Raw genomic sequence first — 27,867 nt, 5'->3', positions numbered from 1 at the left:
CGGCGATGCCCGTTGCTAGGGCCGCGCGGTGCCTAGCAACAGCGTGCGGCGGCTCCGCGCCTGCGCAGTGCGGCGCGCTGCGGCGCGGGGCATGCCGGGAATGCTCGCAGCCAGCGGCGGCGGCCCCGCCGCGGCTATGAACGAGGAGGTGGTACGACGGACGCAGGAGTGCTTGGGCCGAGTGATCCGCAAGCCTCCCTTGACGGATCGGCTGCTGAGTAAGCCGCCCTTCCGCTACCTGCACGACGTGATCACCGAGGTGGGCCGGGGACCGGCCTGCGGGCCCGCTCTGCTGTTGCTAGGCAACAGGGCCTCCGCGCCGGCTGCCCCCGCTGAGGGGGGCCAGGCGGGAGCAGAGCGCCCCCTGGCGGCTGGGGGTGTAACCACTCGTGGGGGGGGGGGGGCTGGAGTGTCATCGGGGTCCTGGCTCGCTGCTGGGGGGCTCTTCCGTGATGTCCCCAGGGTTTTAATTTGGTATTATGGTTATTAATAATCATGCGTGGCACTAAATGCTGTTCTACAGCAGCCTCCAAGTGCCCTTAACTCGGTCCTTTCGTTCCCTTCAAGGTGATCAGAGTGACGGGCTTCATGAAAGGGCTTTACACGGATTTTGAATTGAAATCTGATAACGTCAAGGTGGGTGCAAAAGTTTCTTATCTATTCAGCCTGAATAAAAACAGTCTCTGAAACGTGCTGCGAGGCAGCTGTGGTCTTTTCTGCACTCAGCTTTAGTTGGGCAGGGGGAATTGCCTGTTGGTTGTATTTCACAATGCACAGAATCAGAGTCGTTTGATTTGGAAAAGGCCCTTAAAGGCCATCTAGTCCAACTCTCCTGCAGCGAACAGGGACGCCCACAGCTCCATCAGGTGCTTAGAGCTCTGTCCTGCCTCACCTTGGTTGCCCACCAGCTCTGGGCAATCAGTGCCAGTGCTTCACTGCTCTTAAAGCAGCAGTAGTCATGTAGCAAAATTGTCTTCAAGTAATTAGGCTTAAATCACAAACACTAGAAATCCACACGTAGCTTCTTAGTGAGCACGGTGGTCTTTCAGTAGAACGTGTGTTTTTTTATTTTTATTTATTTTATAAGGAAACCAAACGTAGGTGTATGTAGAGGTGTATCAGAATGTTGTGGGTTGGAAGGGACCCCAGAGCCCACCCAGCCCAGCCCCTGCCATGCACAGGGGCACCTCTCACAGACCACATTGCCCAAAGCCCATCCAGCCTGGCTTTGAGCACTGACAGTGGTGGGGCACCCACAGCTTCTCTGGGCAGCCTCACTGCCCTCTGAGCAAACATTGGCCCCTAACATCTAAATTTCCTCTCTTTTAGTTTAAAGCCGTTCCCTCTTGTCCTATCACTGCTGGACTGTGTGTGAAGTTGTTCACCATGCTGTTTATAAGCCCCCCTTGAGTACCAGAACACTGCTTGAATATCTCCCCGGAGCCTTCTCCAAGCTGAATAAGCCCATATATATATTTACACACACATACAGAAAATATTATTGCTTGATAATGCATTCTTCTGTTACGTGTGCTCTATAATGGCCTTATTTAGCATTAACACAGCTACTACTGGAGGAGGAGTTCAATGCTATTAGTGAAAAATGCTTTTTTTTCAGTGCAAGGATGACTTTAGTCTGTGTTTGCTCACCTCCTAGTGCCTACCTCTTTGTTGCCTTCTCCCAGTAGCAACTCGGATTAAAACTTTTGTCATTTATTCATGGCAAATAATGCATGTTGTGTGTTGCTAGTTAAACAGAAACATCCACTGGTGATTGTTTAACATAGCAACTAAAACTATTGGCTTGCCATTTGTACAGCCAGTTAAATAGGTGTTTTACATACTTCTTGGGGCTGATTGTTGGTCTTACACTTATTTCTGCTACTGTTCTAACTGTTGCTGTGAAAACTAAATGTCTTATGTGATGGATCGATTGATTTTGCTTATCCTTTCTGTTTTGAAGCATGTCAGTAGGTTCTGTGAGAAGTGGCTTAGCACGTGGTCTCTCTCATTTGGAGAACACTGTGCTTTTTATTTGTAGAGCCAAAAAGCAGATTTCCTAGGCTGGAGGTACCTATGAACTGCATCAGAGTGGCAGAGTATGCAGCTGGACATCAGTGAGCCATGTTTATGCATGCATAGCAATTCATATCACGGAGATGGAAAGGGATCTAAGTGCATAAGGGAATGTAAGTAGGAGTTTTTCTTGAAACTTTGGGACTTTTCTGAAACAAATACACTCCTTGCCATCAGCTGCATTGGAAGGTGTTATCTTCCTGTTTATCAGGAAGGTTTGTCTCCTAGGGGCTAAGTCTAACATTGTTCTCTTGCAAATGGAAAGACTGGATATCAGGCTTCCTCTGTGAATCTTTCCCATCAGCTTTATATAATGCATATATGAAAAGTTTCTCCACACAGAGTAGCAGAGATTTCTTTTCCAGGCTGGATGGGGCCCTCTGTCCAGTACCACATCTGGAGGTTGGTGGCCCTGCCTGTGGCAGGGGGTTGAACTTGATGATCTTTGAGGTCCCTTCCAACCCAAGGCATTCTGTGATTTTTTTGCTTAACAGTAAGTTTTGCTGGGTGTTTTTTAAAGCTCTCAGCACCATTTCAGATGTTTGTTTCTATTCTGATAGAACTTTATTTGCTGACTTGGGTAGGAGCTGTCGATTATGAAAATTGTTTGTTTGGACAGAAATCACTGATAACAAAACTGCTGAAATCGACAGATACATCTGGGAGGGACTTCTGGATCAATTCTATTTGAAAATATTTAGGTTAAAATACTGTCCTGCTTCCTTCCCTGAGTTAATAGATTTCACATGTCCGTGGAGGGACAGAGAACTGTTTTGATAGAAGGAGACTGCAGCATTTCCTTCCTTTTTTTCTTCTTTTTGATTTGTTTTTAGTTTTTGAATGCAGGGAGCACTGGTGAGGGTGATGTGGTCCTGATGCTAATGGAGATGTCCTAAAAAATCCTAGCAATGTGGCAGTTGTTTGTTTTAGTCTGTTTGGGAGAGCTGAAGATGGGAAGTACCCTGACACATTTGGTGGGAAGACAGTGCTTGTTTGTGGAGTGGCTCCACAACTTGAGATATCACAAGGACCTCCCAGTAAAGCTCCAGAGCCACAGGAATAGATAATGCTACAGGTGGCCTTCAGGAAGAGTATTGGCCTTGCTTAGCTGAGGAATTATGGGCTTCTATTGGTTTCTTTTTTATTGGTTTGTCTGTCAAATACGTTCAGGTCTTTATGGTATATGGTTAACAGAATGAATAATGCTAAATAGTATTGTAGCTAAGGAATTTTACAGATGTAAAGAGACAACTAAAATTAAGAAAAACGTGCACCCGCTTCCTAGGCTCACAGTAGGAAACTCCAAAGGAGCAACGTCCAACAAGAGATCCTTCCCCAGTGGTGGTCAGCCCTTAAATGGGGTCTGGGAGCCAGGCTCCACCCCTCCTGGTCACACAGGTGCACTGCCTTCACCTGTGCTCCTGCAGCTGACTCAGTGCTCACCTCAGGTGATCCATCAGTGGATCAGGCTGTGATTCAAAAGTTCCCATACAGGTCATACCAGGTCTGTACTCCCAAGACAGCCAGTCAATCAGTGCCAGATCAGATGTTCAAATAATTTTGCCTCATCACCCAAAGCCATCATCTTTGAAGGATATTTGCGGAAAGTTGTTTTTAAAGTACAATTGTAAAATTAAAACATATGTGCTAAGTGTGGAAATAACATATGTGCCTCTAGCTCTTGACCACCATCCATCTAATGTTTCCTTCACTCACTTAAGTCTGATTTATACATTACAGATACCAATACATAAGCCCTTCAGGTGACCCATAAGACTGGGACTTGTTCTGAAGGTTATTCAGGGCAGAACAGCTCTTGGTGCTTTGTCTCAGCAAGTGCAGCTGCACCTTTGCTCCAGGCAGCCCTGGCAACACTTGCTTGTGAGCCACAGCTCAGCTGCTCCAGTTGTGCAGTTGCAGTTATTCTTCCTGTCAGAGGTTTCCTAATTTTGTGGTGGTGTATGGAATTATTTTAAAATCTCACAGTTATTTCTTAATTGTTGTTTTTCTAGGATAAAGATGCCAAAATCAGCTTCCTTCAGAAGGCCATTGATGCTGTTGTACTGGTAACAGGAGAGCCCCTGTCAGTAAAACCAGCTCGTGTTGTGGCTGGACACGAACCTGAGAAAACAAATGAGTTTCTGCAAGCCATTGGGAAGTGTTGCTTAAATAAGGTATGGCATCACCGTATATATTTCATCTGCATCAGTTATAGAGATACGTATTTGTGTTACATGTTATCAGAGCTCATTTGTGGCACACTTTGATACCTGCTATTTTTAATTACGGAAGATACACCGGGTTGAGTTACTACTTTTAATGACAAATGTATAGCATGTGTGGTCCTTAGCAGATTTTGAACCAGGTCCCTGCACAAATCTGTTCTAGATATCTTTGTCTGAAAACATGTGAAGTTATGAATGAGAAGAAACTGTCTTTAACAGTGAACTACTCACAATCTGTGTGAAGGTTTTGTCTGGGTAATCTTTGTCTGATAAGCTAAACGTTTACATTGGTGCTATTTCCTTTTAGTTAAGTGAACGAGACAGACTTCTTCCTTATTAATTGCTTGAGATTGGGAAGGAGGAACTGAGATGGGCTGAATTTGATGGCACAACTTTGTAGAGTATTGTGTTGAGATGTAATAACCAAAAGTAGTAGTCTGTGCATTCAGGCCAAGATTATTAGCCCTTTCTCTTAACTGTGAAGCATGAGCTGGATGTGCACCGTGGAAAAGGTTTGCTTTGGGTTCTAAGCAGCTTGATATTTTCTGTTCTGAGTGCTCAGGCTCCCAGCAGATGTGGCAGTGCATGGGTGTTACTGTCTGAATGTGAAAACCCACAAAAATGTGTAGTTTTGTGTTTACAAACCAGCAAACAACCGGGAGTCAAACTGCAAGGCAAATCCTGTTTCAGGAAGAATTCCCCAGCAAGCTGATGGTGTAAATTTTTTTTCTTGAAGTGTATTTAGACCACAGGAAAAAGGGAGATATTTAAAAAGGAGCTCATTTCAGGGAATTTTTCTGTTTCTTGCAGCTGTCCAGTGATGTTGCTGTAAAAAAGATCTTAGCTGGAGAAAGAGCTGATGCTAAAGGAAAACCTACATCCTCTAAACCTCGAGATATAGAAAGCAGGGAGTCCAAAACAGAGGACCAAAAAAGCCGTAGGGATAAAGAGGTAGGAAACTCTAGTTGGGTACAGTGGCTACCAATTATGTTTTTTAATTTCTCTTAGTGGGCATGTTATATGTAGAAAGTAACTATGTGATAGAGTTGATGTGTGTTGAAACTGAATATTAGTTTTTATTTTCTTGTAGGGAAGAGGAGATACTGACATTAAAGACAGAAGTTCGAGCAGAGACAGAAAACCCAAAGGAGAAACCAAAGAGAGTGAAGGAAGAGAAAAGGAAAGTGAAAAACAGAAGGATAATGACGACAGGCACAAAGACTCTGAAAGGGACAACATAAAGGAAGGAGAAAAACAAGAAAGGGAAAGAAACAAAAGCAGAACAAGCAAACAAGGAAGAGAAGCAGAAAAAAACAAGGGAAAGAGAGACACGGAACGGGAAGATAATATTGAACGTGATGAAGTAAAGGAAAGGGAGAAAAAAAATGAAGGAGGAAGAGAAACGGACAGACTGAAAGGAAGAGACAAAGATAAGGCTAGGGAGAGAGAACGAGAGAAAGACAGAGAAAAGGGAAAAGAACGTGAAAGGGACAGACAGAGAGACAGAGGGAAAGATGGGGAGCATGTACAGGAACATGGAAAGGATAAAGCGGAGAAAAAGGTAACTGAAATCTTATTTCAGAGCAGTGCTCATCTGTGAAGCACTTCCTGTAACAGCACTTGCTTTCCCAAAGTGAACATTTTTTGGGGGGATGGATTTAATCTGTTAAGAATGTGGCTGAGGCTGTGTGTGCACCTTCCTGTCTGTGAGCAATCAGACTCATCTGACTGTGTTTCCTGACCGTCTGTCGAGCAGTTTATTTTCTGAACTGTTGCTTGTTTGAGTTCTCCTGATCATATTAGGTTCAGTTTGACAGAGTGGAGTGGTGGCAGTTGTTGGAGTTGCTCACTCACATCGCCTCCTTTCCTGGCTTTCTAGTCCATACTGCTTTCTTTCTACTTGATTTTTGTTTGTTTTTTTTCTTGAAAGTGCTGTTGGAGGCATGTGTAGATCAAATAATGCCTTTCTTGCGAGGGCCCTCTGTACGTATAGTTGCATCACTGAGGAGGAGCACATCTACCATCACACCATACTTCAGGCTTTCTCAGTGCCAAGTCCTAAGCTGTCTTAAGATCCATCACTGGCTTTAAGACCTCAGTCCTTTTCTTCCTCCCCTTCTTCTTCCTCCCCTTCTTCTTCCTCCCCTTCTTCTTCCTCCCCTTCTTCTTCCTCCCCTTCTTCTTCCTCCCCTTCTTCTTCCTCCCCTTCTTCTTCCTCCCCTTCTTCTTCCTCCCCTTCTTCTTCCTCCCCTTCTTCTTCCTCCCCTTCTTCTTCCTCCCCTTCTTCTTCCTCCCCTTCTTCTTCCTCCCCTTCTTCTTCCTCCCCTTCTTCTTCCTCCCCTTCTTCTTCCTCCCCTTCTTCTTCCTCCCCTTCTTCTTCCTCCCCTTCAGCAGGGCCAGGCAGGTTGAGGAGAGCAGGTAGATAGGTAAGAATGCTGTTGTAATGCTCTCAGTTCCACTGTCTGCTCATTTCCCCTTTCATATACTTCAGCTAAGTAGGTTGTTCCTCAGCACATGGAATCTAAAGTGAGTGTTTCGTTTTAGTCTGCAGATTCTGAGGAATCCAAACTTAGAAAACTGCTGAGGCCAACTAAAGCCAGCAAGTGCCAGCCAGATAACGAGGTTAGTGATACAGAAGAATCTGGGAAGGCAATTTAAAAAATTGTTTGGAAATCTGCATTAAGGAAATTAAGACTGAAAGTTAGGTAGCTGCCAAGTTTGGAGGCTCTGAAATGGGTAGTCTGGATTTTGCTTGTTTTTAAACTTCTAGCTTGGAGAGAAAAAAAAAAGCCTTCTCTGTTAGTTTCAGTTTCTACATTTTTAGTTCTATTTGTTGGTGTGTTGACTACTTTGAGAAAATGTTTATTTGTTCAAAAGTTTCTCCTTTTTCCTCTCCAGTCTTTCCCGGAATGCTGTTATTTGTTTGAGCAGGCAGCTCAGCAGGGCACAGCTGCTCGTTTGCTCCCCGCAGCAGTGGGCTGGAAGAGAGTGAAAAAGTTAAAAAGGGCAAAAATGCGTGGGTTGAGATAAAGGGAGTTTAATAAGGCAAAAAAAAGAAAAGGAAAAAAAAAACAACAACAAAAAACATACAAAGGAAAGAGAAACAAAACAAAAAGCAACTCATTTGTTCACCACCCAGCCAGGGAGTCCTGGCCATCTCAGGGTGATCCCATAGGTGTGGGATGTCCCTTTGGTCTGCTCAGGTGAGCTGTCCTGGTTTTGTGCCCTCCTATCTCTTTGTGCACCCCAGTTCCTTGTTCCCAGCCAGCACAAGAAGCTGAAAAGGGTAAGCACTCCTTAGCACCTATATCATGGGTGTGTTATCAACATTGTTCTTACCCTAAATCCAAACCAGGGCCCCGTGCCAGCTGCTAGGGTTTAGGACAGGTGTTTTAATAGAAGCTGCTGTGTTGAATGGAAAATAAATCCAGGATTGCATTTGAGCCTGTGTTTAGCAGCTGGATGAGGGTAGGGTGGAATAGGAACTCGCTGACTGCCTCTGAACAGTAGCTGTTGTTTGAGATATCATCGTGTCTGCATCTGCTGCTTCTTGATGACCTGAGGCAATTTGGGGAATTAAGGAGCCATATGGCTAAATGTTTAAAAGCGAGCCTTCAATAAATTAGCCTGAAGCAATTCATGCTAGGAAGAAATAGGCAGCATCCCAAGTCCAGCAGGAGTCTGTGCTGGAAGTCTGTGGACCACTGACATCATCGTGTCTTCTACATGAGATGACAAATTTATAGCAGCTCTTTGACTGAAATCCAACTGAAGTTTTTAAATTATTGGCACTTGGAGGGAGAGCTTATAAAATAGTTTTTAGCCTGAAGCAAATGTTCATGGCCAAGTTAAACTTCCTGCAAATTGGGTCTCTAATGGAAATTCTGAGCCTCATCCCAAACTATCGTAGTGCTCTTGGGCACCACTATAATATGCTGAGGCAGTAAAGTTTCATTTCCCGTCTTAAGTGCTTTTGGGAGTGATTCCAAGGCATGTTGGTTTACTACCTTAAATCTAGATAACATGCTTTTCCTTTACTTGCTTGCATAACAGTAGACACTGCTTAGCTTGTAGGTGTTGAAAACATACACTTTGGGGCAGCGTGTGAGAAACGGTCACCTTACTAAGACCGTGGAAGGGAGGAGTGAAATGAGAATCTTTAAAGCTGGAGAGCTGGGATAGCTGTGCAAAGTGATTTAGAGAAAATTCCAGCATGAAATGGTTGAGAAGTGCATCGCAATGGGCTGGGGTTGATCTTACTTTCCTCACTGTAGTTTTGCAGCAGGATAATGCTTTTATTTCCAGGGATTTACCCTGATTTTAACCACTGTAATACCATTTAAGCCATGTGAAACAAATGTATTGAAAACAAAGGAAACGGTTTATGTATTTATGCCCAGAAAGAGTGTTTGATTGTATTATTTGGTAGTGTGTGCTGCAGGAATAAATCTTCAGCATCCATTTTTTAGCTTTCTAAAAATACACAGCAAGTGAAACAAGTTAAAGCAACCCCTTTCAAGCTGTGTCTGGTACCCATTGCCTGCTGGGTTGCCTGCTTTCTCCTGCTCTAAGGGCTGAGCTCTTTCCTGGTTTGTTCAGTTGCAGAGTAGTGGCTTATTGTAGAATCATAGTATGGCTTAAGTTAAAAGGGACCTTAAAGACCATCCACTTCCAGCCCCCCTGACACGGACAGGGCTGTCACTCACCAGCTCACCCCTCTGCTGATGAAGCCCAGCATACTCTTGGCCTCTAGTTCTTCTCTCTGCCACAGCTTCTCTTTCTTCCCGAGCATAGTCTTCCCTGCCTTTATATTGCAGTGTGCTTCTTGTCTTCCACTTGGTTTTTGTCTTGTTTCCACCATGTTTCACATAGGTCTTTTCGTCGGACATGCTGTCTCCTTCGTGGCCTAGGGGCATGGGAAAAATGGGGAAGTGGGGACTTAGATTCACTTCGAGGTGTCCATGGATTTTCAGACTAAGTGGATTCTGTGCTGCACTCAATTTTTTTTTTAAGTATTGTACGTGTACAGGAAAGTTACCATATAAACTTTAGCTATTGGTACTACTCCTTTAAGGTTAGGAACCTAGATGCTGTCATTATTGATCAACATTTTCATTTCTCTTGCTGCTAATTACCTGAGGCCAGCCTTAAAAAACTATTTAAATTTTCACAGGTTGATTTTTTTTTTTCATGTAGTTTTCTTGAACTGAAGAAACTCTATGTTCCCAGGCATGCAACAGTCATCATGTGGGTATCTATAATTTTCTGGAACTAAAAGAAAGCAAATATAAGTAGGAATTAAGAAGAAACATTTGGCCAACACATGGCAATCAGACTCCTTTCTGCTTGAAGGCTGTTGCATACCACTGCTCACTCAGTGCAGTTCTGCTCACTCAGTGCAGCTCAGGTAGAAATCTTGTTTAAAATGGACACTTGGAAGCTCAATCAGTCGTGCCACACCATAATAATAATTAAAAGAGAACCCAGCTTTGACTTTTGACAAGAAGTGATTCAAGTTGTGGACCTTGTGAGTGTATGGTGTCTGCAAGAGCAGGTATGTCATTTACCCCCGCAGCAAAACACGTTGGAAAAGCCTCTTCCATTTTACAGATGGCTGCTGAAACTTTTGGCTGAAGCTTTTTGTAATATCCTGTAACTCCTGGCCACTTCTCTAACGACTTTTATTTTTGCTGCACAAACCATATTGCTCTGGAACTGGTCATTTGGATCAGCCTAAGTCCTATCTAATGAACTTCTGTTGGATCACATCTATAACAAAACAACTACTGAATGAAAAATGACATAACTGCCCCAGAAGCAGCAGAGAGAATCGTCCTGTGGACATGGATCGGATCATTTTGTTCCAGTGCTGTGAGCTGGGATGCTTTTTGCTGTCAGTTCTTGACTCAGAGCAGTCCGACATTCAGATTTACATAGTAAGAAGTAGCTATTTTTTCCCTAATAACTCCGTGTTGGAGAGGTTTTAATTAGCAGAACTTAACAGCAACAGCACATCGCTTTCTGAGCATCTCTCTCAGCAGAAGGGAATTGATCAAGATTATCCTAGTGTTACTGCCACGCAGTCAAATTGATCTTTCCATGGTGCTGTTACACACCAATAAATTACTGACAGAAACTGTTTAGGAAATCCTTTTGTGAATATAGAGGTTGATTACTGCAGGGAAGGAGAGGGGAATTAGCACTTTGGCAGGATGTCTTCTTATAGTGTTCTTCTCGAGCAGCTGAAACATTACAGATAGTTATTTTCATACATCTTAAAGTGAAAATCAGCCTGTTTAATAATGGAACAGCCAACTGGATGGTTTACAGCACACTACTGTCCCCTCTCCAAATAGAGGCGAAATTACTCAAGACTGGGAAGTGTGTGCATGCATCCATCCAGGATTCCTCTTAAATAACTTTTTTTTTCCTGCATGGAAAGCTGAAGTGTAACTGAACTTTTTAATCTACTGCTTTTCAAAGTTTTGGAACTTAGGTCCTTCTTCTTCTTACAAATACCAATTTTATCTCCCTTTGGAAAGGCTCAAGTCATAAATACCGTGGGCTTCGTGTTTTTGTATGCTACCATAGCGATTAAATTTTACCCTTTTACTTTGCACCTGTTGCCAGCGTGCACATCTGGTGCTCCAGAAGTGTTAAGCAGCCTTTGCAGTCACTACCTGACATAAATAAATGACTGAATCTGCTCCTCCAGAAGCCTCAGCACCTCCCTCTCAACTCCTTCCCCACCTGTGCTAATAATTACATCACCTGAAGAGCTGCTCAGGGCTGAGTGTACCAGGTGCAGCCTGCAGGTCTGTGGGACCACACTGTGAAGCTTGACTTTCTTCCCTGGTACAGCATTCTCACTGTGAAAGGCAATAGTAGCTGAGATGAAAGCACTTCAAGGCATGTGAGATTACACTTGTGGAGGTGAAGCAAATGTGGATCCTGAATTCCCCAAACTAACTGCTGGAGCTTGCTTGGGCTCCTCACTTCCCTATCATGGTTTGTTCTGTGGTCAGATTGAATAAATACATATATCAGTATCCTGTATTTTGAAGCACCTTTACACCTTGCCCTTTCTCTGGAGGCATGTGGCTGCTGGGTGCTTCACACAGGGCCTTTGCAGAGAGTACTGTCAGTCAGCTGTTCTTATCTTCAGGCAGTGAAAGCTATATCCAGAGAAAACAAAATAATCAGGCTTGTGTGTGTGCTTTCCTGCCTTCATTTCCTGCCCTCTCTGAATCGCTCGTGGGCTTAGGACAGAGTCCTCATAGATGTCCTGATTTTTCCTTCAGTGTTATCTTTCCCTTATACAAAATGTCATCACCCTTTCTGTTCCAGCTGTACCTTCAGATCACCCACTGCTTGGTTTGCTGGTCTTTCTGATAGGACCAATTTCTTAGTTTGTCCACGGACCCTGTGTGTCTAGTAAAGGACCCTGTGTGTCTAGTGCCACAATTTCTAAGTATCTACTTCTGTTCTGGAAGGAAATTCAGAACACTTCCCAGAAGATTAAAGAGGAACTGTGTGTCTGATGTGGCTGAAGGATGGAGGGTGCTCTAAGACTCTTAAGGGGATTGCCTAGACCAGTAATGGCATCACACGTGCACTGAAAGAGCTCTGCCTTGGATGTGCTTGGTTCACCTTTGGAAGTTGCCTTTACAACAGTGATAAATATGATCATATTTCAAGTTCATTTAAAAGAAAAAAAAATAACTAGCACATATCCAGCAAAAGTACCTGCAAGCTCTTCTGAGGAAAATAAACTTTAGATTTTTTTTTGTGTGCGCATCAGTTTTTTTAATGTTTAATAAATGCAGACAAAAAAAGTAACACACGTAATTCAATTTTATTTCAAAATATGTAAATTCTCATGTGAAGAGGGATAAATTAATGGTCTTTTTTTTTCTTTTTTTTTCTTTTTAAAGGGTGAAAGTTCTGCAGAAATCTCGAGGCAGCCTTCAACAAAAGGATCAAGGCACCGTGCCAAACCTGGAGGAGAAGGTAACCAGCAGGAGGATGTTTTTTCTATTAAATATGCTGGAGGGTTGCTATCCTGGAACAGAATAAAATCCTAAATATCTTTGTTTATTGTTTTGAGTGCTTGTTCTTTATCCAGTTTGCACTTATGAATCCAGTGGGCTGTTTTTCTGCATGGATTTGGTACGTGGAGAGTAGTACTTGATTCAGCTTGCTCACATTCTTTCTGCAAAACTGCAGATGCAAATCCAACCTTCTCGTGGCATTTATAGTTTACTCTCTGAACAGACTTTGTGATTAGCCTAAAACAATTTCTTTGCCTATTAGTTTCACAGAAACTTTCTTTGCTCTGTAATGTGGAAAAATTAGACAAAAAAATGACTTGAAAAACTTTGAGAGGCTGAATTTTTGTCTCATTTCTGTTACTGTGGGTAAGTAGATAGTGTATCTCAGATGATTAATTATTGCACATTACAAAAAGGAACATGTGAAGGTTCCTTAAAACCTTTAAACAGATAAACGTTCAGCACAGTACTTTAGTTTAAGTAAGATTTAAGATGTGTTGTTTAAGGTGGCCTTAGTGAGATTAAAGATATTTATAAAGCAATAGGTACTAATTATGCAGATGTAAATTGTGAAATATTTAACTTCATCGCTTATTAATATTTGGGAAGTGTGTACTTCCTCAATTTGTCTTCTCAATTTCTTAATCCTGTTTCAAGGATCTGAAGTCCTGGGGGATTTGATTTCTTTAGGATTTTCTGGGATTATAAATGAAAAGATTGCATTTGTCATAAAAAGAAAGGGAAAAAAAAAGCCATGCTCTGTGAGGCTGCCTGAATACTGCTCAGTGCAACAGGGAATGTCCCTGGGGATTTGTTTGGTAAGCAGTACATTAATCCACACACCTTTGTGAACTTTCTGGTCTTTTTTAATTGAAACAATGGTCAGTGAAATCTGAAACTAGCAAAACCTTTTAAAATGATTCTCATAACTTGAGACGCTTGCAGTAGATTGGATGTAAACTGGAGAACAGATGAAGATGAGTTGGTTCACCAGAGCCCCTGGCTTGTAAAGTTACTCTCAGGAGGAGTGGTGATGCTTTGGAGCAGGTGCTCCAAAAGAGAGCTCAGAGAGGTGGTGGGGTCTCAGTCCCTGAGGATGTTCAGGAAACGCAGTGATGTGGCACTGAGGCACCATGGGGTGGGTTGGGGTTGGACTGGGCCATCTTGGAGGTCCTTTCCAACCTGAATGATTCTGATTGTAAGATATAAGCACCCCTTCATTCAGGAGCTTAAGTCAAGTTAGCTCTCACTGAAAATATTACATCACGTCTTGTTTACGTACAGGCTGTGAGGTTCTGATAATTTTTAATAATAATTTAATAACTTTTGTTGCTGAAAAGTATAATCTGGATAAGTGAAGCAGGCTCAGAAGGGCTGCAAGGTGGAATCCTCAGGGTTTGTAAAGCCTTCTGAAGGCATGCTGATGCCTGCTGTGTGCTGTTGTCTGTGGCAGCTGGTGATGACGATCAGACCTTTCTGCTTTTCCTAACACTAACTGGAGGCAGATAAATGTGCAGCAGCAGAACAGAAAGGGGCTGGTGCCATGGCTGAACGAATGGCTGCAAATTCAGCTGCTATAGAAACAAAACTGAAAAGGTTTTGTTTCATGAAGGTGTAATTAAGCAACTATAGGTACATTTTCTTTCCTATATATAACCAAGCTGTAACAGCATTTGCTCACCTCTGTATATTAAAAACAAATTTATAGTGGCATCGACGCAAAGGTGTTTTATTTTTCTGTAGTTAACATAACATTTTTATTATTACTCACACCATAATTACTTCCATAGTTCCAACATGCCTTGCAGCAAAACCAGTTTCATGTCGTGGAGATTTTTTTTTCTAATTTAAAAGTTGAGCTATAAATGGAATATATATATATATATTAAACTTATGGTTGCTTTGAAAATAATTAACCCTTCTTTTGTGGAGGTGATGCTCAGTGTGTGTGTGTTGGAAGAAAATTGCCTACAGACTTGCACCTCAATATTAAAACCTGGTTCTGTAATAAGGATGAATGTCGCAGAAGTGAATGAGGTGAAAACCAGTGTGACTGATTGCAAACCCAGTTTCTGAATGGGGTGGAGGAGCTCTTGGTTTGCAGTCCATGACACATGTACTGGTTTCTCAGGGATATTATGTTGAGCATGCAGGAGAGAGGCGAACTGAGACTTCACGTTGAGACAATGAAAAGAAGTAATTTGGGGAATAACACAGTGGCAAACTGTGAGCCTGTTGAGGGCAACTCTTTCACCAATGGCATAGGTGGATGGGGAAATCCTCTTTATGTCCTGAAAGCCAAAGCTTTTTGCTTGAAATTTCTTAATGGCTTTAATATGGGAAATGGCTTTTAAAAGGAAATTCTTTGGAACAAAGCAGAGTGCATTCCAAGTAGTACACAAACAATATTATACGTTTGAGTAATCACTTAGGCTTTATTTGTTAAATATTGCTTTACTACCTGTTAGGCTTGTAAATAATATCTGTAACTCACCTCTGAATTGAAGAAATGGCCTTGGTTTGCAGTAACACAGAGAGCTCAGTCAGTGGTCTTTTGGAAAGTTTTTGTGAACTTTGTTATTTATTTGCACTCGAGATGGTTCATGAAACTAAGGTAGCTCTTACAGAAATATTAAGTGTAACAAGTATGTAGCGTGGATTTTTTTATTCCAAATTGTTATTGTTTCATTTAACTATAAACTTCTGTTACAGGAACTGTCGAAATGAAGAGCGTGGCAGATGGGATTTCAGAGGGGGATGCTGCTAAACTGCAGGAAAAAGTTGAACCAGGACTTGTAGTAAAACAGAAAGGTAGGTAGAACAGGAACTTGTCTTCCTTGGAAAGGTTCACGAGTGCCTTCCTTGGGTCCATGTGGTTGGATAAAGGTAAGGGAGGGTAAAGGTAGGGAATTCTTGCATAAAGCTAAGGAAGGACAGAAGAATAGAAGTTTTCAGTGGACAGTGCTCACACTGTCCTAGGGAAGATGTGCCTGAATCCCTTTGGTGACTTGTTCTCTGTAGCTGCATGTTGCCTTTGTGTGTGGGTGTTTGGAAGTGTCACTTAGTGTTTGTTTCTTGGAGGAATTTTGAGGGAAATTCCTTCTCTGCTTTCTGATTTCTCTATTTTTTTAATAAAAAGTTGTATATGGCTCCCTAGACGTGCACTGTTAATGAGATGTTTGTATCCAGATGCAGCATACGTTAGGAGCAAAATGTAGGAGGAAGAACTGAGAGTGAAGGAAAAAAATGGTTTTATTCTCTCCAGATCCAGATGCATGAACTAGTTAGGGGAGTTGATACCACTGTCTTAGTTTCAGCTGGGACCCAGTTGTTTTCTTCAGCAGTGCCTGGTAGGATGGTGTGTTTTGATTCTAGGAGAAAAACAACGTTGGTGACACACTGATGGATATAGTTCCTGCTAAGCAGTGCTGTAGAGAGCTAAGGCCATTCACAGCCCATGGAGCTGGGAGGGAACAGAATTAGGACAGCTGACTTAAACTGGACAGAGGGATATGACATCGTGCAGAACGAGTTTGAAGAGTTTCAATGTCAATATCATACCAACTGGGACTTCTGGTAGCAGGAGATATTTACAATGGTTACCACATATGTGGAATATCAAAGGCTGTTTCCCAGTCCACAATTTAGGGCCTCGTAGCTGTGTCAGTCCAAGGAGATGTAGACAGATGTTTGTGTGACCTTACACAACTGGGAGAAATCCCACCCTATCTGATCTATTGGAATGTATCTGTTACAGCAATAAAATAATTGTACTCCATATGTCTAATTTGAGTGTAACGTAAGAAGAATACCCCCATGTTCATTATTGATTTGGATTGGATTCTCAGGTGGTGTAAACATATATTTTGCTGGGTCCTCTGTAGCAGCATTTCTGCATTCAGCTTCAGTCATGCAATTCTGTCTCGGAGCACTGAGGCTTTGAACCTTTGTGTTCTGCTTAATGAGCAAAACTTTAGCACTCAGACGTGGACTGCTGGAAACAGTTGTTTGTGTTTGTCCCTGCTCTCCTGGCTGTGGTGGTAGTTCTCAGCAAGAAGTTGGTGGTAATCGTTGGTATATTTTTCATGTCTCATTTGGTCAGATTCTTTTTAAGAAATTCATGTGACTTCTCTGAAAAACCAATGTGTTTACTGTTTCCAGATGAATTTGCCTGCACACAGCAGTTTTTCCCTCCCATTACTTGTGTCTGGGGGTTCTGCTCATATTAAAAGTTAAAGTGATCCACAAAGCCTTTCCTACAACAGTGGATAATTGGGCCCTTGACGATCAGTGAGGGTAGAATTCTCCTTTCAATCTTGTGAGCAGCGTGTATGATAGATGCCAAGATGCAGTGAGAGCAAGAAATTAGCTGAGACCTTGGGTATATAAAGCTTATAGAGTTGTACTTAGCTTATCATATGATGCATTTCATTAACACATCCAAGTCTAGTGTTGATGAGGCTTGAAATACTGTTGTAAAGAATTAGATTTGCACTGCCAACTTGACAGGTATGCTATTATACTTTTCTTCTTTTCACTTAACAGAAGAAGAAGCAGGGAATCTCAATCCTGAAAAACCTGTGGTATCTGAAAATGGTGAAGTACCCAATGATCTTCCACCTCAGGCTATCCAAAGGTTTGTTCCTGTTCCTCATTCTGGATGAGTGAGGTAATGCAGTCAATTGGAAAACAGCAAGTGAATGTGAAGCAGTTTCTGCTTCTGGTACAAAAAGATGAGTATTATCCTATCTGTGGTTCATTTCATTCATTTTCATTTCCTTCTATAAAGAAAACGTAGTGTCTTGGATGTACTTTCATAACCCAAAAGTGCTCTGGTGTAATCTTATTAAAGTAGGAGTGATACGTGAGGAGTCTTGTATCACAAGCACTTCAGAAGTATGGTGTGATGGTTAAGATGATCTTGCCTTTCAAATCCCACTTTACTTTTTCTTGGCCCCGAAAAAGGCTACTATAATTGTGAAATTGGATATATTTTTTCCTTCCTTTTTACAGAGAAAAATGCTCCTTTTTTTTTCTTGCAGACGTATTCCCCGTCCTAGCAGTGCAAGGCCAGCACCACCCCGAGTAGTAAAACGCCAAGAGAGCACGGAGGCCTTGCTCCCAGAAAGGTGAGGAGTGTGAGAAGACATTGCTAGCTCCTGTGCCACAGTATTTGGAGATTTTCTGTGCGCCCTGTGCTGGTGAATAGCACTGGTGGGGGGGATCACCTTCTGATCCTTCTCATTGATTCAGGATGGAAAGTGTGAGCCTTTCTGCAGATCCGGTGTATTATCTCAAAGTTACAGTTAGTGGCCACATCAGGAAGTTCAAAGATAACAGTTTAGTGGGGTTTTTTTTGCCACTGGGAACTCTGAAACAGATAAACCCAGAATGTTAATCTTCACTACTGCAGTAGAAGAGATCTGTAAGGTGTGCAGTGTTATGCTCAAAAAAGGCTGAAACAACTCCTTGAAACTATGGCCAAAATGTCATTCAGGAGATATCAAATAAGTGCCAAGTGTATTCAGAAGGGATGGCAACAAAGGAATTTGTGTGCTGCCTTATTTTACAGGAGGAAGTGAGGAGATAGATCTGAACAGGCAATAGGTTTGCATTTTTGTTTCGTCTCTTTCAGGAACGGTAGTGGTAAAGCAGTCTCAATTGTGATCACAGACCGACAGGTTTCTGATGATGATGATGACCAGTTCGTGGTGGAGGCAGCCTTGCCAGTGCCTGAAATGCCAGAGCTGGAAATGGTCTGTTAATGTTACAAACTCTAGAACCTTTTCCCACCCTTTGTAGCTTGCCTAAGTAGCTTCCTGCTGAAAACACTGTTGAATAGATTTACATTACAGCAATGCCAATTTTTTGCAACTAAAGCTCTCTCCCTGCATGTGTAGGAGCCAGAAGTGGATCTGATTGAAGGTGAAAAGCATGGTACGTGTGCTTTTGGATATATTTGTATACCTATACACATAGAATAAGACCACAAGTTTAAACAAAGTGCTGAGCACTTCAAATGAGGAATACAGCACCAAAATGCCTCTTGAGGGAGCAAAACCTTGCAACTTCTGCAAGGAAGAAGCAAGTATTTTCCAAACAAAGCCTTGTGTAGTTGAGCAGCAGGATTTACAGCTGATGTCAAATATGTATTTTCTGTATGTATCCCTGAGATAGGTGAAAACTTCTAGAAGAATTGGTGGTTTGATTCTTAACAATGCTTCTGCTTAACTTATGACCTCAGGTATCTGATTGAAGGCCTTCAATCTGTTCAGTCTGCCACACTGGATATAATTCAGGCAGGCATAGTTCTCTGTATCAAAAAATTGCTGACAGATTCTTGTCTGTGTGTACACACGTGTGTGTGTGTTTGGAGAAAAGACACAGGAAAAAATAGATTAAAAATCTCTTGTATCTCAGTAATTAAAATAGAACATTGTTCACATTGGTTTTCATGTTATTGCCTTGAATGTTTGGAGTAATATTTTTGTAACAACCAGTGCTGAGAAATACCCTCATTTTCTCCAGGTGGACTTGTAAAAAGAATCCTAGAAACGAAAAAAGATTACGAAGCATCACAAAAATCATCAAAGGCAACAGAGAAGGTAAGATGGAAATGGCCTTCAAGGAGGTGTGGTCATTAAATATCGTGATGGTGACTTTTTTCTCTCCTTTAACAATGTCTTTTTTTTCCATTTTTGATCAGACTCCTCCCTGGTGTGTTATAGTTACTGTTCACCTGCAGTAGTCCTTTATGTTCTCTGTGTCGTGCTTTCTTTCTCAGCTTGACTTTTTGTGCTTTTCATTTTAGACAGCATTTCAGTGGTCTTCTTTAGCCTGTTTGTTTTCCAGAGCAGTCTGCTGATTTCAGCCTTGCCATAGATGCAGTAGGACACAGTCTACATTTGTTTGGTGACATAGTTCTTGCTTCAGTCTCAAATAGTCCTCTGGTCCTATTGACCATCAGTCATTATCATTACTTATAAAAACCAGGGATCTCTGGTGCAGTCAGCCATGTACAGTAAGTATTTTCTTATCACCAGATTTTACCTTAGTAAAATCTAGCATACCTGAGCATTCCAGAATCAACAGAGCAATTTTATTTCAATCCCCCAGCCAGAAATCAGGATAGGGAAATGGGAGGGAGGCAGGCCTAGGAAGGTTCTAGCAGCAATCACAAACCAGAAGCAAAGTGCTGATGCTCCCCAATATTCATGTGTTCCTTCCATAACTGGACAGCTCTTGTTCTTTTGGACTTAAACAGCTCTTCCTGCAAGAAGGCACAAAATGCAGAGCATTTTGGGTTGGCTTTTTTGGTCCACTGGCCCTTGGGAAAGGTTTTAAATAAGGAATGCAGTTCAGAGTGCTTTCACAAAGATACAGACAGGTACGTAATGTTTTGGGGAAGCAAGCACTTCTCGTGAGCTCTTAAGTCTTCATTTCCACTTGCACATCTCTTCTCAGCTTTATTCAGAACTCGTGATAGATGCAGTGTGGCATGCTGCACTTCTATGAGACGCTGCAGCTCGGACCCTAAGAATTAAGCTTTTAAGAAAGCACTTTCAAATCCCTCTCTGAAAAGCCCTGACCACTTTTTGGCCTCTTCCCACTTTAACAGATATAGTTCTTGGCAATGAGTAATAACGCTGCGATAGGTTATGAGTAAAGTGCACAGCTGGAAAAAAAACAACTCCCCAAGGGACTAGAACTCGTGATAGGCAGTAGATTGTTTAGAAAAACCCACTGATTTTATCTAGAACTTGTATGCTTTCATAATCACTTCTGGCAATCTGCAGCAAAAATGACACAACTTTCTAGGATTGCGATTTTGGGAGGGTAAAATCAACAAATCTCTTAAATGGGGACACTCCCAAATGCTTTAGTGGTAGTGAGTTATGCTGTCACGCAGACCAGCCTTTCCATTCCTTCCCCAGCTCGTGGAGAAAATGAGGAAGGTAGATCAAACCCAAGGGGAAGATCCTTCCTGTCTCAGGTTTGGGATTGTCTGAGATCCAGGCCTGCTTGGCTGACCAAAATTCCTTTCATGTATTGCATGGGCTGAGATTAAAAAAGAGAAAGAATTCTTAAAGTGGGAAAGCTTTTCATTTTCTGCTCACAGTCCATTTTGAGTAGATAACAGCTTTATCCAACTTGCTGAATCATGAACTCTTGATTATGAGTGTGTATCTCGTATTGCCTGTGTGCTGATCATTTAAATGCTCTCGGCTATTTCTAATGTGAACAAGTCCTGTCTTTATAGAGCTGTTTGAAGAAAGGGTTCAAAGATAGCACTGCTCTGTTTATGCAGTAGCTCTAAGGCTTATTGCTGGAGTGAGCACTGAGCTGGCATTTGTAACAAGAGATAGAGCTGTTCCTGGTTTTATAACTAGGTGGTGCTGTTCAATCATTGATCTCCACTGGGATGGCAATAGGAGCTGATGTAGTTGGGTTGTTTTGCTTTTTTTGCCAGTACATAATGGTATTGCAGGCTATATTGTGCTGTTTTGTGTCCTGTCAAGTGAGCACTGGACGTAGAAAGGAACAATGGGAAACGTTTACAAAGCCTCATGGATTTCACGTTCTGGAAGCTTCCACTGGGACTTGTGCTTAATTTTCCCTTTTTTTATCTTCTCTTTTCTCCCCTGAATACATGTAACTAACTAACTAAAACAATTCCCTTTTAACCCCTTAGGTTTTTTTTAAATGCACATCGACAGCTGTGTCCTTGTACAATCATTGCTTAGTTTTCAGTCTAAATCACTCATTCTCTCCTTGTTTGCCTTTTGTTGCTTCTTTTGAAGCACTGATCTGCGTTAGCAGCACTGATAATAGAGAACTAATTCTGGAAAAACAAACCTGCTGACTTCCTAGTCTGTCACGTGAAAACTTACACGCAGCAGTAAGCTCCTGGAATATCATCTGGTCTCATATCCAAGCAGCTGGAGGCTGCTGCATTTAGTCTCCTTGCTGCTACTGCTTTTCAAATTAAATCAAAGTGTTTGTTGCGTTCCAGAGAGGAGAAGCGCAGCTTTCCTGACAGCTGAGGAAAAATGGATGGAAAAGATGATTAAAAATGCTCCGAGTTGGTGACTGGGATTTGACAGACGTAGCCCAGAAAGCTACATGATGAGCTGGAGAGATGGCTGAGTTCTGAGAATTTATTTTAGAGGACAGAGATGCTGTGGTGCAGGAGGCAGTGAAAAATACCTTTCCTGTGCAGTGTTGTCTTTGGGAATCTTTCAGGGGCTGAGAGTAGCAGGTAGGAGCTGGCACACCGAGCGTGGCCAGAGCTCACAGAAGACAGTGGCAAGAGTAACTCACGTGAGACCACAGACCAGCAGCTTGGGGAAGAACTGCTCCGTGGGATCTCCGGAGAGAGGCAGCAAAAGTAATTAAAAAGAAAGCAGAGTTTCAGGTGGTTTATTCCTGCCAAGTGCTCTCTGCTTGCGAGTGTAACCGAGCCCTGATCTGTCCGTGGGACTGTGAGAATGGGTCGGTGAGCTCTGGCCAGCATGTTGTGTTCAAATAGCTGTGGGTTTTGTGCCAGGTCTGGCTGTGCAGTCTGCTGGGAGCAGCAGCAGTCTGAGATCGGGCTGCTTCTCCCCAGGCTGTCAGCTCTTCCCTTTGATTGGTTTTCCATCAAACACTCCAGGAGAAATATCTTCTACATCAGTATCCCAAGATGTATTTTGCAATGTGGAGTAGAACGTGATGACTGTATTTTGGAGTAAGGTAATTTCAAGTGCAGTGAAAACGTGAAAGAGTAATTCTTAGGGAAGTTGTACCTGAAGATGATCTGTCAGTAAGGATGTTTCTCTACCCTGGTTTTATTCAGCTATTCAATGTGAATAAATACATTGAAGTCTTCTCCCAGCTATATTCAGTACTCTTTAAAAAAGCCACGTGTTTGTGCCAGAAGATGGAGAGAGAGGTGGAGGTATCTGTAATCTGAGCACTGGATCTTTTGGCTGATGCTTTACGACATCTAATGCAGCAGTTAAGTTGGATCTACCTGAATTACTGTGGATTAGTCAGTCAGAAATCAGCAGAGGCTGGTGAAGTAATACTGAATGGAAACGTGGGCTCTTGGGGATGTTCCACACCTTTACTTCTAACTGCTGATTGCAGAAGAGCATGTGTTTGTGTTAAAAACATTCATCTCAAGCCTTCCTTGTGCTGACTTTCCCAAACATACATTGGCTTTTTAAGAGGTTTTAATAAAGAAAAGGACGAGAAAATCAAGAAAGACAGAGACTTTCATCATGTGGGTTTTGCATGTGCAGAAACTTAAAATAATATACAGAATTTTCAGGTCAAACAAAAAGGTCAGCCTGGAAATACACAAGATTTCTGCTGCCTTGATTAGCTGTGTTCAGCCTAACAAATTCCTAAAAAGACTTCCTAAATGTATTTGTTTAGAGTCTAATCCTCTTATGTTAAACAGAGAGAGAAACAGATGGTACGTTTTGTATCCCACTTCATTTATTTGATGTGTGGAAAGTGCAGGCAGGTTATTAAATAGTTTCAGCAAGCGGGATCACAGAATTCCCATCTTTCCCAAATATAGTTCATGGGCTTTGGAGAAGAGACGGATTTGAGGTTTGTGCTGGTAACAAGTGATATTAAAATAGCTTAGCACCTGCATAGTATTAACTTCAATCACAAGCACTGTAAATCAAGGAGGTGCTTCTAAGCTTAGAGCAAATACGATCAGTGCTGATTCTGTTTGTTCGAAGCTCTTCAGGTCATTGGTTTTGTACACGAGTCCACCAGCTGCACAGCAAGCAGGGATGTGATGTGTTAGCCGTTCGGATTCGTATCCCCCCATCGTGCCAGTGTTTTGAAGGGGCTCACAGTTTCTCAGCCAGTTTATGTCCTGTAAGCAGTGCTGACGCTGAGATTTAGCTGGAATTACCTGCACGAGGGCTTGTGTCTTAACAGCCCTGGCTATGGTGATGTGATGTTAGCAGGCAGGACTGGCACCCAGTGTGCCATTTCAGCTGGCTTGCTGCTGTCTGCTGGCATTAATTACTGCTGGAGTTGCCTCTTGGTGTGGAGTGTGTGGGCAGACACATAGCATTCTGCTTAGCCCCACATACATGAGGTTTTACGAGCTCAGGGGGCTGAGGTGGGATGTTTACATACATCTGAAAACTCCATCCTGTTTTTTGTCTCTTGGTGTCTTCCAGCTCTGAATCGGGTCAGGCTCTGGTAAGTGCAAAGAACGTGGTGTCTCTGCTGCCTTGGCCTGCTACTGAACTCAGTACCTGGCATAAGCAAAAAAAAAAGCATCCTGTTCATTTGAAATGATTTAACATTCACTGTTTCCCCCTCTGTTACTGTGGAAGACTTTCTTACGGCGATCCCTAGTGGATAGTTCCCATATACTTAAAATGCAGGCTCTGTAAAAACCAGGAAAAGAAAACACCCTTTATGATCAGAAAATATTCTGTACAGTAAAAAAAAAAAAGCCCACGTTGTTATTTTTGCATTGAATGCATCAAAATGACTTGTCCAAAATGAAGTTTCTGTCCCGTCCGAGCTGTAGAAAGAAGTAGAAGGGAAACAGTATAGCTCAATAAAACTAGGATTACTCGGGTCTGTTTCCATAATGGGACATAATACAGTAGTTAAAAGGGGCTGTAGAAACTATTAACTGCCTGATGGGTGCGCGTTCTAATTTGTTTCATATTTAAAACCCGTTAATTTGAGGAATGGAAACACAGGAGAAGCTGTATAAAAGTAATCAGATGCTGTTCCTACAAAGTGAACTTCTCAAGCGGGGCGGGTGGGGGGAAATGGTGGCACCTCTTTAGCTCCACGGGTGCCAGGCAGTTCCCATGCCCCGAGCAGCATGGATGCTGGGAGCAGATGCCTTGTGAACGACCCACCCTATGGAGCTGTGCACACTGGGACGTCTGTACCAAGTGCTTTAACGAGGCTAAATTCAACACAGGTACAGCTCCGGTGGTTTCTGGAAGCCCGGTGATAATTTCCCCTTCGTTGATTAAGGAGAAAATCTCTGCTTTTTAATTTCTTAGATCCCTGCAGTTGCGTCCACGTTGCGTTCAGATCGAGGTAATGGGAAAGGCAGACTTTTTTGCCAGGAATCCAAAATAAACATTTATCTTGGTGCCTTAGGAAAAACACGAAGGAGAGGGAACCTACAGAAGTGATACAGCCTTTTACCCGGGGATAATTTATTGATCCTTGGGCTTCTGTGAAAGGAAAGTTCGTTGAGGTGTATGACCTAATTAAATAGGCTGGAATATTCTGATTCTGGCATTCTTAGGACTGAATGTATCCTGCTACGTGTTGGTGCAGAACGAGCTAAGGTGGCATTCAGGACTCCCACCACCCACGTTGCTTGTTGTAATAAACCATCTGCCATAGTCCTTAGTAATTTAAGGGCGACCTGTGCAGATTTTAACCCATAATGACTATTAAACAGAACAGACAGCATGGGGTTTGGGTTTTTTTTTCCCCTTAACTGCCAATCAGCAGCGATAGGTACGTTTGGACGTTGTGTTGAGGGACGTGGTTTAGTGAGAGCTATTGGTGATGGGTGAGTGGTGGGAGTCTGACAAAGCCCATTGGGATGCTGCTGTGCTTAGAGGTGTGCCAAGGAAGAGACTGAAGGGAGAGAATCCCCTCAGCCCTGGGTGGCTGTGCTCTGAATGCAGGTGCTCAGCTCTCAGGATCCAACGGGTCCGAACTCAGTGCTTTCATCTGTGTGCTGTGTGGGATAGGGAGCACGTGGATGGCTCCGGGAGGTGTCGGAGCTACGAGCTTTAATGAAACACCTGCTTCTGTGAGAGAGGCACGGGTCGGGCGAGAAGGAATCAAGATGAGTGTTGTTTTTAACAGTTTAGCCAGCGCTCACAAATTGACTTAGGAAGCAAAGGTTCAGCAGCAGTTGTCACTTCAGGCCAGTTCCTTATTAAACAGCTTCAACATTATAAAGTCACGGTAAACTCAGAAGCCCTGCAGTTTTCATGTGCTGCGTGTGTGGTAAAAACACGAGCATCAGACCTAAGTAAATCTCAGCCTTCCAACCTTTAGAAGTACTCCTCTAAAATAATATATATCTGAGTTCATCAGTAAGACCGAGGGCTGCTGAAATGTGTTTGGCAGCAGGCCCTGCTGCCTCCAAACACAGCTGAACAAACAGGCTGCAGCTCGCACAGGAAGGCAGGCCAGTTGGGTAGGAGGGCAGTAAGGGACAGGCATGGTGCCCTAGCAAGACACAAGCATGCATTCACCTCTGTGCTCGTAGAGCTGCTGGGAACTGTGCTTAGAAAGCGGTTGGTCCCGTGGTTGGGGGGGTAGAGAAAGACCTTTCTGGTTTTCTGGCACACACGACGTGACTGAAATGACTTAAGTAAACCTAATGTAAAGCTTCGTGTGTCTTAAAGAAAAACTCAGGTTGGGAATTAGACATTCAGAGCTCTTGGAAGGGAGGAAAAATCTCTTTAATGGCAGCTGTCGTTTCCAGGGAGGGCATTGCTGGATAAAGCCATTAAGAAGTGTTAGCAGTGTGGTCATTTTGTTCCGTTTATGGCATCGTTTCGCTCTTGGTGACTCTGCTGTTTTAGCCTGCACTTTCCCTGTGTTTAACTTGCAGGAAGCTGGGAGGCTACAGGAGACTGAGAGCAGGGTCTGCAGGCTGCACACGAGGGAAGTGTGCACAAGACCAGATGAGTTTTGAGCTGTTGGCTGAGGCTGCATCTGCAGCCTGCATGGTTTTACAAAAGCCATTCACTTGAAGGCACGGAATAACTGCCATTTATGTACTACTTTTCAGAGACAATCATCATCATCCTCTCAGTTCAGAGAGTATAATTGGATGGATGGATGGGAGGATGATGGATGGATGGATCCGTGATTTACAGGGTGGACGTGCTGGCAGCCAGTACCAGCAGCAGATTAATAACAGAAGTGTTGCTCATCATTACATGTAGTGAGAGGTTGTGTTTAATGGTGCTGCATCAAGCCACTTACCTTTCAATATACAGAAGCACTGAAGTATAACATGACAGAACGAGGAGGAGGTCTCCCCCCAGTACTCCCTCCACACCCAATGCTCTGGGACAACCCATGATGAGAACATCAGGAGGATGACCTCATTTATGGGATCAAATACTAAGTTTGAATCTGGGTGCTCCTGATCTGAAAAACAACTCAGTACTGGCAATGTTAATGCAGTTTGTAGCAGTTCTCTTTAGCAGTGGTGGCTTGGAAATGGTACTCGTTCTGCTCATCTGATTCTGAGCTATTGCTTCATTTTTGCTCTTTCACTTCCAACTGTGAACGCTGCATAAAGATTTCTCCAGATGCTAGCAGTAGGGCTAGCAGTCTCCAAAACCGTCTTCATTTGACACCTTGCGTACGACAAATGTTTTTCTGAACCTTGGTGCTTTTCTCCTTTCTGTTAGGAGAAACCTTTTGTATCAGAAGCAGCTAGGAAGAAAGAGAGAGACTTGGTGGCCAAAGAAGTTGAGAAGTTTCAGGACTCCATTCAGACACTGTGCCGCAATGCCTTTACGCTTGGCAGGATCATGGACTACGTTCAAGAAGACATGGATGCCATGAAGAACGAGCTGCAGATGTGGCAGCATGAGAACAGACAGCATGCAGAAGCTCTGCAGAAAGAGCAGAGGTGAGCGTGGTCAGGGAAAGTCTGGTTTCCCTCTCAGATCTGTTTCTAGGAGAGGGGAGAGCTTTATTCTCTTTAAAATGCAAATTTGTCATCGTTCTCCTTCGGGGGTTTCCCAGTTCCATGTAATCTGAGCTTAAAAGTGTTCCCAGGTACTGGAGGTTGATCTTATCTTCTTAGATTCCAATCTAGATAACTTTGGTGCCCCGTGCATTCCTGCAGAAGCAAGTGTGCCACTGAGTGGTGTTCTTAGCTCGGTTTTATCTTGGTAGGCAGCGATGTGTTGAGTGCTGGGAGCTCGGTGGGGCTGGGGTAGGAATTAGGATTTGGGTTCACATATGAAGCCTTGTGATGTGAATTCCTTGCAGTTACGTAGCTCCTCCTTGGCAGACTTTTAAGCTGTGGTTGGCCTCAGAATGCACTACCTCTGCAAAGCGAAAGGAAGTGGCATTGGGCTTTATTTTACAGCTGGAGAAACTGAGGCACTGATCTGCTTGCCTTTGCAAGCCTCTGAGTACTGAATCTCTATGTTCTCAGAGGCTTAAGTAACCCGAAGCAGCATCACATTTCCACTGACAGTGCTCTGTGTCTCTTTCAGCATCACGGACAGCGCTGTGGAACCACTGAAAGCTGAACTGGCTGAGCTGGACCAGCTGATTGAGGACCAGCAAGACAAGATCCGTGCTGTAAAAGCTAATGTCTTAAAGAATGAGGAAAAAATCCGGAGGATGGTTCTTAGCATAAACCTGTCTTCAAGAAGGTGAAGAAGGGAGGAAAAAAAAGAAGCCTTGGGACAGACAGACTGATATTCCTACCAGATGAAAAGTGAAATAGTGGAGAAAAGTAAAGATATGCCTTG

At 43.0% G+C, this 27,867-nt stretch overlaps 1 protein-coding gene across 4 annotated transcripts; it reads left to right on the top strand.

The window, feature by feature from the left end:
• Window positions 1-99: 99 nt before the first annotated feature.
• TRAF3IP1 (TRAF3 interacting protein 1) lies at window positions 100-27,793 on the top strand. 4 transcript variants are annotated; one of them, XM_065750756.1, is made up of 15 exons: window positions 100-259; window positions 568-636; window positions 4,089-4,250; window positions 5,112-5,252; window positions 5,392-5,862; window positions 6,846-6,923; window positions 12,236-12,311; window positions 15,065-15,163; window positions 16,901-16,988; window positions 17,395-17,481; window positions 17,988-18,108; window positions 18,253-18,289; window positions 18,881-18,957; window positions 26,788-27,011; window positions 27,607-27,793. In XM_065750756.1, exons 1-15 carry the CDS (start codon window positions 101-103, stop codon window positions 27,770-27,772), a joined length of 2,055 nt encoding a protein of 684 aa, XP_065606828.1. In that variant the 5' UTR covers window position 100; the 3' UTR covers window positions 27,773-27,793. The 4 variants fall into 4 exon arrangements, with proteins under 4 accessions (XP_065606828.1, XP_065606827.1, XP_065606829.1 ...); XM_065750755.1 differs by having other exon boundaries at window positions 16,898-16,988; XM_065750758.1 differs by having other exon boundaries at window positions 134-218; window positions 16,898-16,988.
• Window positions 27,794-27,867: the final 74 nt, after the last annotated feature.

Source organism: Cyrtonyx montezumae, unplaced genomic scaffold (genome assembly GCF_038088225.1).
Source record: "Cyrtonyx montezumae isolate F1298 unplaced genomic scaffold, pur_monq_1.0 scaffold_7, whole genome shotgun sequence".
In the NCBI taxonomy this organism is placed as follows: Eukaryota; Metazoa; Chordata; class Aves; order Galliformes; family Odontophoridae; genus Cyrtonyx; species Cyrtonyx montezumae.
Note: the sequence above shows the minus strand (reverse complement) of the source record. Positions and strands in the feature narration are given on the sequence as shown.